We start from the raw sequence: 9,826 nt of genomic DNA, 5'->3' as shown, positions 1-9,826 counted from the left end.
CGGCCCGTGTGTTCTTATCCTCCTAACGACAGCCCTCTGATTGGCTGCGCCCGGGGGGGCGGCCGAGCGATTTTTTGATTGGTCGAGGCGACAGGTAGCTGGGCGCGAGGGCGCGCCGAGCCCAGCCGGACTTGAGGTGGGGGGGAGGGAACAACGACAGCATTCGTGGATTTGGGGTAAAACTCCTGATTTCGGGGGCACGAGGCGTGGGTTTGGTGCACAGCGCCTGGTTTTGGGGTCCAGTTGATTTGGGGGGCATAAATCGTAGTTTTGGGGGCAAAGCAGCCGGTTTTAGCGCACAGCACGTGGCTGTGGGGCGTAACTGCGGTTATGGGGCGGCACTGGGGGACACAGCGCCCAGCTTTGGGACACAGCACCCAGCTTTGGGACACAGCGCCCAGCTTTGGGACACAGCACCCAGCTTTGGGACACAGCACCCAGCTTTGGGACACAGCACCCAGCTTCGGGACACCTGGTTTGGTGGCACAGCACCCGATTTGGGGGCAAATCTCTCATTTTTGGGGGGTACAGCTCGCGGTTTTGGGACACCGTTCCCAGTTGTGGGTCACAGCTCCTCGTTTTAAGGCATAGCTCCTAATTTTGGGACGCCGCTCCTGGTTTGGGGCCAAAACTACCGGTTTGAGGGCAGAAGTCCTGGTGTTGGGGCACAGCTCGTCACCCAGAGACCCTAAAAAGCTGTTCCAGGGGAAGCTGCCCCACATCTCCATGCCCCCACACCACTGCCCCAAGCCTCTGAGCCCCCCCCAGCTGCACACACACAGCACCGTGCCTCGCTCTGCCCCAGAGCAGGGCACAAAGGGTCATTCTCTATCACAGGACCGGCTTGGAAGAATCGGCTTTTTGTTCCCCGAGAGACAAACAGGGCGAGGAGCAGCACAGCAGGGAGGCAGGGGATGGGGCAGCAGCCCGAGCCAGGCGCAGGGATGTGGCTCTGAAGGACAAAATCCACGGGCACCAGCAGGGCTGGGCGCTGCTCAGGCACAGCGTGGCGCTGCCCCTTGGCCCTGCGAAGGAATGGGGCCGAGACTCAGCTCAGAGCCGTCCCTGTCCCGTTTCCTGCATCTGTCTGGCAGCAGCAAGAGGGGAAAGAAATTAATAGATGGGCGGGCAACAGCGCGCTGTGCCAGGCAGGGCTGGGTGGGCACCCCCACCTCTCCATTGGGATGGGAGGCACGGGTTGGCGCTGACAGTGCCGTCCCCAGGGCTGTGGGTGCCGTTAGGGTGAAGCTGTGGTTTCAGAGCCGTGTCAGTGAGGTGTGGGGCAGTGCTGCGCACGCACGGCTTGTTGCCATACCTGCACCCAGCAGCGGCTCCTGGGCACGGCGTGGAGGACACGGATGGCAGCGGGAGGTAAGCAGGAGCAAAAAGCAGCGCGTTCTGCCCAGCAGGTGAGCAAAGGTTCTGCACTCACAGGTCAGCGCTGCAGCAAACAGGAGTGCTGTGTCCTCCACGAGAGGGAGACTCGTGCCCGAGCCAGGCAGGGAGTGCAGCCCGGCTGTGCTGATGCTGTCCTCACCTGCTCCGTGCTCAGCCCTCGGGAATCCCCCCCCCAACCTCCTTACATGGAACCCAGGATAGAGTAACAAAATGATTTATTGTCATTTCCTCTTATTGTAGAGATCCATTATGTACAGAGACTGTAAAAAAACCATAAGAGCCTTCTGAGAAGAGCAATTACAGATGCTGCTGGAAATAAAATCACAGGTACTGGAAGGAACTGAGAGTCAGTTCGCTTTGATCGGGGGAACGAGCCTTTGAGGGAGTCTCTGTCCCCTTTCAGATATCCTTGATGACCTCTTCCAGCTCCTCTTTCGTGTACATGTGGAACTTCATGCCTGGCTCCACGGTGGCAAGCTGAAAGAGAAGGAGCAAGGGGTTAAGTGTGCCCGCATATGTGAAGTGACAGCATGGGGCAGGGAACAGAGAGCAGCCACAGCAGACAGAGCAGCTGTTCCTTCCCTGCTGCCTGATCTGCCAGCCCAGCAAGATCATTCCACCCCGTAACACGCTCTTTGATTCCCTAAAATAGCAGCCTGCCACAGAAATAGCTTGTAATTGACTCAGTCTCCTCATAGTAGCAGTGGAAGGGAACATCTATGGGGAGCTCTCAGGCCCTGCTGCTGCTTGCTGGGAAAGGATGCTCTGCTAAGGGAGCTCCTCGGGCTGCAGCTCAGCCCTGCACCCACCTCCAGTAGCTGGGCAGTGCTCTGTGCGGCGAGAGGACGGGACAGCAAAATCCTCAAAGGAGGATTGCAGATTCGCCGTGCCAAAGCGCATTTCTGGTTCCTGTGCTTCGTAAAATGCCTGCTGTGTGACCAGAGCGGGTGGCAGCAGCACAGAGCTGGGCGCAGCGCCCTGCCCAGGCAGCTGGGATGCATCACCAGGACACAAGGCACTGCAGAACAGCAGCGCTGCCAAAGGGACTCACGCGGGACTCCTGTTTGCACCCAGCATGGGAGCCCAACATCCCGGCAGCTGCTGCAGGCACCAAGCACTGCTGGAGCTCTGGGGGATGCTCACAGATACCCCAGCACCTGGGGTGCCCTGCGTGCATGGCTGCAGGGAGTGATGTGCCCTCAGCCAGTGCTGTGGCTGCCCAGCTTCTATGGGCTGAGTCATGGACTTCCAGATGCCACTCCAGGTAGCTCAAATCATGCACACGTGCTGACCTGGCACCGAAACTCCACCAAACCATTCCCTTACAGCCTCTGCAGGGAATAATTCATGTAAAAGCATAAAGCCGTTTCAGGCTCCATTGCTGCCCACGGATTCAGCTCTCCATCACCACATTCCCTATTCTTCCCCTTGCTGCTAGGTGAAAAAATCCCCACGCAGGAAAGAGGGAAGAAAAAGCGGAGCACCACAGAGTTGTGCAGAGCTGGAAAGCAAAGCAGTTCCGTCAGTGAAAGACTTTCAACCAGAAGGGTGACTTGAGTCAATGGTGACCTTTTAATCCTCAGCACATTCCTCTCGTGCTTAACCCCAGTGTGATTCCTCCATAGGTTCAGAGCCCTGCCAAGCACAGTTAAGCCCTGTCAAACGGGGACATGCCATAAGGATACTGTACATGCAGCTCTGCCTCAGTTCTCTCCCACTGTACAGCAGAGGAGCCCTGAAGCTGCTCAGGAACGAGCTGCTCTGCGTGTGATGGGGTGCAGCTGGGAAGCAGAATGCAGCCTGGCATCATTTTGAGGGAGCGCGTGGCTCCTTCCCGTTCTGATGAAGGCAGTTAAGCACGTCAGGAGAGCCTCCAGCAGCAGCAGTTAATAAAAACAACGGGGTGCACACTTGAAGGCTGTGTGGGAAACGGGCTCCAGAGCTCAGAGGACAGGAATGGGAGAACAGCAGGAGCAGAGTCAGAACAACACGGTTCTCAAAGGTCTGGCATCTCATAGCCTGCCAGAAATAGAAGCAAACTCTATCCACCGGCCTTGCTCATCATCTGTCTGTTATTGCTAACGAGCTGGAAAGGTGCTGTTGGTTTTTATGTTAACTGTTACTACCTGAGCAGCAGCATTACAGCCACGGAGGCTGCAGGGCCAGCACACACCTGGCTCACACTGAGCCCTGCGAGAGCTGCAGCTTGGCTGCATTCATTCCTGGAGGCTTCACCTCTCCAGCCCTTCTGCCCAAGGGATTTTTGGCCACCATCCCAGCCTGAATATAGCAAGTCCAGGAGCTGTATAATTTTCGTTCCTTCTAACGTTACGAGTAGCAGGGGAAAAAGAATGGCTGAACACGGGAAGAAAAAGTGATCCTGCTGGCACGGCAGCTGGCTCTGTCTGGGGAAGGGCAGGAGGGGCTGTGCTCACCCCCCCACACACAGCCCACGGCCCTGCAGCCCAGGAGAACTGCTTGCACCAGCACTCCTGGACCAGCCCAGCACGCAGCCTTGTTGCACACATCCAGAAACCCCAAATCAAGCTCCCAGCACTTCCCAGCCCACCCAGCATGCTGCGAGCAGGCCGTTCAAACTGCAGGAGGGTCCCTGGGCACAGGCTGCTCACAGATCCCCACTTACCTCAATGTTGGTTGCATTCAGTTTCTCCTCCATAACTTGCTTCAGGATGACGAGGGAAGATTTGATGGCTTCTTTCAGCGTCATGGACTGTAAAACAAACCACTCCCTCACTGCACTGCTGATGCCCAAGCAAGCATTTGTTCCGCGTTACCCCTTTAACTCCAACAGCGGGCTGCTCTCCCTGCTTCTTCTCTCTAATCCCTTAAGCTGCCACTGGCAGTAAATTTAAAAGCTTATCAAGTTATCTACTGTATCAACAAGAGATCAAAGCACACTGTTTGCGAAGGACAGTGACAATTTCAAGGATGGCGACTTTCTGCTTCTGTATCCCTTTTTCTAAAGCTTAAGAGCCGTTAAGCCAGGCACACAAACCTTCCTGGCAGGAGCAGGGCACGAGGGTCCGCTTCCCTTCACCGGTTGCTGCCTATCAAGCAGCTCCCCCACAAGCTGGGCTCCTGGCAGAAGCCTTTGTGCTTTAATAACACAAATCCCTGCATGAGGGGAGCTGGAGCCAGAAGGCTGCACAGCACTCAGATGGATGATAGCTGTGTGTGCAGTAACTGCACTGGGAAGATGGTGAATGAGCCACAGAACGCAGAACTCTGGCAATTCTGCTGCTTAATTAGATTATGGAGGCTTAGGCTGGAAGTCTTCAAGGCAATCAACAGCATCAATTATGCTTTTCATTATAGTGTTTGATTTCCTTTGACACAAAGCAGGCAGCTCCCCTCCCACAGAGAGAAGAAAGTTGTTATTGAATATCAGATAGGATGAGGACTCGCAGAACAAAAGCTGTGAGCTTCACTGCTCAGAGCTGCACACCCAGAGGAACAATGCCACTTGTTTGGTTCCTTACCCTGCTGGCTGCAGCCATACCGAGCCCTGACGCTGTCTGGCCGTGCTCATGCAGCAGCATTTATTTATAGAGTACTTCCTGACATGGACTCAATTATCACCTGCTGGAGGCACAGCCTGGCATGCTGCACACCAGGTTCGTGTTCCACGAGGCAGCCTGAGCAGCCACAGCCCACAGAGGCACTGCAGCACTCCTCACACAGAGCTCCTCCACGCCGTATCTCATCGCTGGAGCAGCTGCCAAGGCCTGAGCCCAGCCTGGCACAGCTCCCCCAGCACACTGCCATAAGTCAGATTGAACCCAGCGCTGCCTTTACCTTGTGGTACACCTCCTGCAGTGAGCTCTGTGCTCCCTCTGAGGCAGACCCGATGGCTCTGGCGTCGCACTGCACGAAGGTCCCCGAGGGGTCCATGTGAAACCTGCAGGCGGCACAAGGACCGGTGAGCAGAGGCACATCACATCCTGCACCACAGCACCAGGGGAAACCCCACACAGACCCACAGCTCCACCGCACACCCAGGGCCACAAGAGCACAGACTGAGCTCCCGGCAGGACCGAGGTCTGAGAAGCACTCAGCACTCGCCTGCAGCTGATAAGCCAGGAGGAAAGCAGTGCACCCCAGCACTGCCCTCCGTGCTCGCGGCAGAACGTTTCTCCCCTTCCCTGTTTTCTTTAACAAAATCAGCAGGTTTTCAGCCCTGCTCCTGGGAGGGAGACCAAGGGGAGACTTTTTTGGGCTGGCTGTGCTGAGCCGTTCCCACCTCCAGCAGAGGCTGTGTTTGAAGCACCAGTTCGGGTTTCAAGCACTCCGCCTCCCCAAGGAATGTCACAGACGGCTGCGGATATTATGTTACCGTGGCTTTGCTACTCCTTTAGGGAAAGGTAGGAATAAACTCAGGACAAGGAGAGCTTTAACACCTCCCTGCCGCCCAGGAAACCACACGAAGAAAAGCAGAGGGTTCACTAAAGACACTGCATCCTCTCCAATCCTGAACAAGCAGCCTGCAATCATGCTGCCCTGGCCCTTGTTTTGCAGGGAAGGCTTAAATGCATTACCAAACATGTCAGGTACATAATGGGATAAACCCCAAGGGTTTGGCTTATGAAAAAACACAGGTTAAAAAGCCCTTGGCTGTTTCACTTTGAGGTTTTGTCTCTTCCCAGGATTACAGAACAGAACTTACAGCTGAGGTCCCTTCTCATCAACTCCTCCAAAAAGCAGCGCGACACCAAACGGACGAGACTGCAACAGAAAGCAGCCAGCGGGTCAGGCAGGGCTGAGGGCAGAGTCAGGGGGACACGGGGGGGTCTTGGAGCAGCCCAGCCCATCGTTACACACCATTGCACCAGGGTCTGCATCCTCCTCCCCAAACTGCAGCGCCAGGTTGGACACAGCCTGCGTCACACTCTCCACGGTCATGGTTTCATTGTAAGTGAACCAGTGATTCTGCAGGAAAAGAAAGCTTCAGATTATTGCTCTGCTCCCCGAAGATGACACTCCTGGGTCGTTCACAGGCTTCTCTGCAGCGACATCCCACTGAGAGCTTTGCCCCGGCCCCTCCTGACAGGCAATGCATACAGGGAGTGAGGTGCTCAGCCACGGGATGGAAGCTCTACAGACAGCCCTCGATGCAGAGCGAGCTGAGAAGTAGAGGAAGGGTCCCCCAGAACAGCTGGGGACATCTGGGCCTTGGGGTACCAAGGAAGAAGACAAAGGCAGAGCACTCCGTCCCCACACTTGTGGTACCCACTGAAGGAATGGGGTGAGACGTGGCATAAGATTCCCACCAAGTGTTCCGTGTAGAAAAGGAAAAACGCAGAGGCTGCAGCATCTGTTCTGTAGGAGCTGTGTGCAGGAAGCCACGCTGCACACAGGCCTCCCACTCCCACCAGCTCCTCTGCTCCAACCATCATCCCACACCAGAGACGCCCCCCAGCACTAAAACTGCTGTTCTGAGAAACGTCAGCTCTCACCTGAGTCTCCACTCTTGCTTTATCAATCAAAGTCTTGGCATCAGCTATTAAGCCACTCATGGCACACCCTGGAATCAGAGAGGGAAACCACGAGTCATCTCATCAGCAATTTGCAACCTGCTCTCCCCCAGACTTCCCACCACCCACGGTGCACACAGCAGGGCCCTGCGGGGGAGCAGCCAGCAGCGTGCTGCAGAGCACGGGGTGGGAAGGGTGTGGGCACAGAGCAAGGCAGTGCTTCCTATGGATGCCCACGCCAAGCTGGATGCCCTCCCAGAGGGCAGATGCACCACCAGGATCTCCCAGTGACAATTCCCACCCACCCTGATGTGAACCAGTTCAGGGAGACCCAACTGAGGCTTTTTCCAAGAGAAGCCAAGGGAAGGGGAATGCATCCCTCCTGCTGTGGGGTTCAGGAGCTGCCCCTGCAGGAGCCTCCCTGTTTAAGGGCTGCACCACGAGCACACAGCAAAGGGAAAGCAGACCCTGCAGGAGCTCCTAAGCACCACCACCCATCTCCTCGGCAATGTGGGTATTTTGGAGGCCTCCTGCTCTTCACACTGACATATTTGGTAACGAGAACTTTGCGGGCCTCCTCGGTGCAGCAGCAGGGATACAGGCACCAGTGCTCTGGGAGAACCTGGCCTCGAGTCAAGCCTTTACATTGCAGCAATTCCCTGCCCTCCCAGATCTAATTTTGGGATGAGCTTTCATCAGGGAGGTCACTGAAGGTGGGGGTGCTTCAGCTGCCTCTTCCTACTCCTGTAACTATGTCCTGCTGGCCTGCAGCCTGGAAAACCAGCGAGCAGGACCCGGTGCTCACTGGGAGAGCTGAGCATTCCCTCTTGGATTGCCAGAGCTGCCTGCAGGAAAGGCTTGTTCTGAAACACAGCTTCTGAAACTCACAGGGACAGAGCTTTACTGCATGTATTTACACACAGCAACGATTGGATGGGTGTCCTGGGGGCAAGCAGAAGTACACTTCCCCTTACCTATATGGGAATCTATTTCTACAATCTTCTCGATGCTGCTGGGCTCCATGAGCGGGGAGGTGATCCTCTTCTCCACAGCCAGGCAGACGCCCTCCGAGGTCTGGATGCCGATGGCCGTAGAGCCGAGCTGCAAACAACCACAGTCACCACCTCCACTCCAAACAGGGACCAGCTGAGCACAGCTGCACAGCGCTCGTGCCAGCCTCTGCTATTTGTAGGCTCCTTGTTTTGGAGACAGACGCTTCAGGACAGAAACCTGTCCAGCCTGGCACTCCAAACTGAAAGCATTACAAGTGCACTTGTGGCAGACGGGAAGGTGAACACCATGATATTTCCCCGCAGATCAGAATCCAGCAGCTCCAGTTCTCAGGAACAAAGGAATGAGAACATTCATCAGCTGAGAACACTTAGAGGCTCAGAGAGGCCGTACAGCTGTGCAGCCACAGGTCAGCTTGCTCACAAGCTGCCTCCCACCTTCCTTGTCAGGGTTTAAAATTCAGAGCAAACTGACTCACTCTGAGCTGCACAGCAGCAAGCTAAGAGAATGGAAATCAAACCAGAGGGAGAAGAGTTGTGACTTTCTTTTTTTTAAAGGGGCACCACATCACAGACTGTGAAGTAAGGCTCCCTCAGCAGCAAAGAGAAAGCACAGCATTCCTTTGCTGTTTGGGGAGCATTGTGGACGTTAAGCACACGGTGCCAGATTCTGCAGTCAGTCAGGCTGTGGAAGCACTCAGGACCTTTGGCTTCAAAATGAGTTTTTCTGATTTTGGGAGCAGCACTTTTGGGTTGGCTTTGCTTTGTGGGGAAATGTTCCAAGCTGCAGCAGCCACCGATGCTTCCAGTCACACAAAGCAGATGAGTGGAGCTGCAGGAGGCGCCGCTGGGTGGAAGGAATTGAGTGCCGGGACACAGATCTCCTGCACTGCAAATTGAACATAAAAGGCTGGCAAAGAGCTGCTGGCAGGAGCAGCACCTATTGGGAAAGCAGTGCCTTCCCACTCCTGCTCAGAATTGCATTGCTCTGGGAAGGCGGCCAAACCCTGCTTCACTGCAGAGCAAGACCAGAGCATGAGAGAAAAGAACCTGCCTGGCTTTTCTCTGACCAAAATCACTCTGAAAGTTCATTTAACATTACAGCACGACAGCCAGATTGTGCTGACAATACCTTAATGGCCTCGATTGCATACTCCACTTGGAACAGCCTCCCCTCCGGAGAGAAAGTGTTCACACCCCTGCAAGAACATCAGAGATGTTGATGAGAAAGGCAGAAAACTGAAGTCCTGCTGACACAGGACAGGTGACACAGGAGGGCTTCGCACTCCTCACCCCAGCAGTGCTGGACTGGAGAGGCTTATGAAGCAGAACAGCAGATACCAGTGAGCTGGAGAGAAGGTTGTTCTCATCCCACTTTGCACTGAGGACACTGGAGACAGAGCCCAAGCAGCAAGCCCTCACTGGCAGATGTTCCACAGCCCCCCCCAAGACCCCCAGGCCCCTTCCCAACGTCCAAAGACACTGCTGAGACCGAGGGCTCCATCCCCACACGGACACCCCAATGGCTTCTATGCAGCTGCTGCCCCCACACCTGGGAAGGCTCTCATAGGAACACAGAACGGTTGGGCTGGAAATGATGGTCCCCAATCTGCTGCTGCGGGCCGGGTGTGCACCACCAGCTCAGGCTGCCCAGGGCTCCATTCACGTCCCTGCAGGGATGGGGCACCCACAGCTCCGGGCAGCGCAGCACCGCGTTAAGGCCGAGCGCTGCCCTCCTTACGGCCTCGGGGCGCTTCCAGGCCTTAAAGCGGCGGCGCGGAACCGAAAGCGCTTTGTGAGCACCGTACACGGAACGGAATCAATCCAGAAACGGAGCCGAGGCAGCCCCGCCTCGTCGTGCGCAGCTCCGCGGGGTGACGGGCGGCACCGGGACCGGGCCGCTGCCCGCACTGCCCGCCGCTGCGC

General features: G+C 56.0%; 1 protein-coding gene across 1 annotated transcript; it reads right to left on the bottom strand.

The window, feature by feature from the left end:
* Positions 1 to 1,596: 1,596 nt before the first annotated feature.
* Positions 1,597 to 9,130, bottom strand: PSMA5 (proteasome 20S subunit alpha 5). The gene is made up of 8 exons (XM_003214116.2): positions 9,033 to 9,130; positions 7,865 to 7,991; positions 6,873 to 6,940; positions 6,238 to 6,345; positions 6,083 to 6,141; positions 5,215 to 5,317; positions 4,043 to 4,129; positions 1,597 to 1,875 (listed from the first exon to the last, which is right to left on the bottom strand). Exons 2-8 carry the CDS (start codon positions 7,911 to 7,913, stop codon positions 1,798 to 1,800), a joined length of 552 nt encoding a protein of 183 aa, XP_003214164.2. The 5' UTR covers positions 7,914 to 7,991; positions 9,033 to 9,130; the 3' UTR covers positions 1,597 to 1,797.
* Between the last annotated feature and the right edge of the window lie 696 nt (positions 9,131 to 9,826).

This window comes from Meleagris gallopavo, unplaced genomic scaffold, assembly GCF_000146605.3.
Source record: "Meleagris gallopavo isolate NT-WF06-2002-E0010 breed Aviagen turkey brand Nicholas breeding stock unplaced genomic scaffold, Turkey_5.1 ChrUn_random_7180001844804, whole genome shotgun sequence".
NCBI lineage: Eukaryota > Metazoa > Chordata > Aves > Galliformes > Phasianidae > Meleagris > Meleagris gallopavo.
This window is presented reverse-complemented; position numbering and strand designations above follow the sequence as displayed.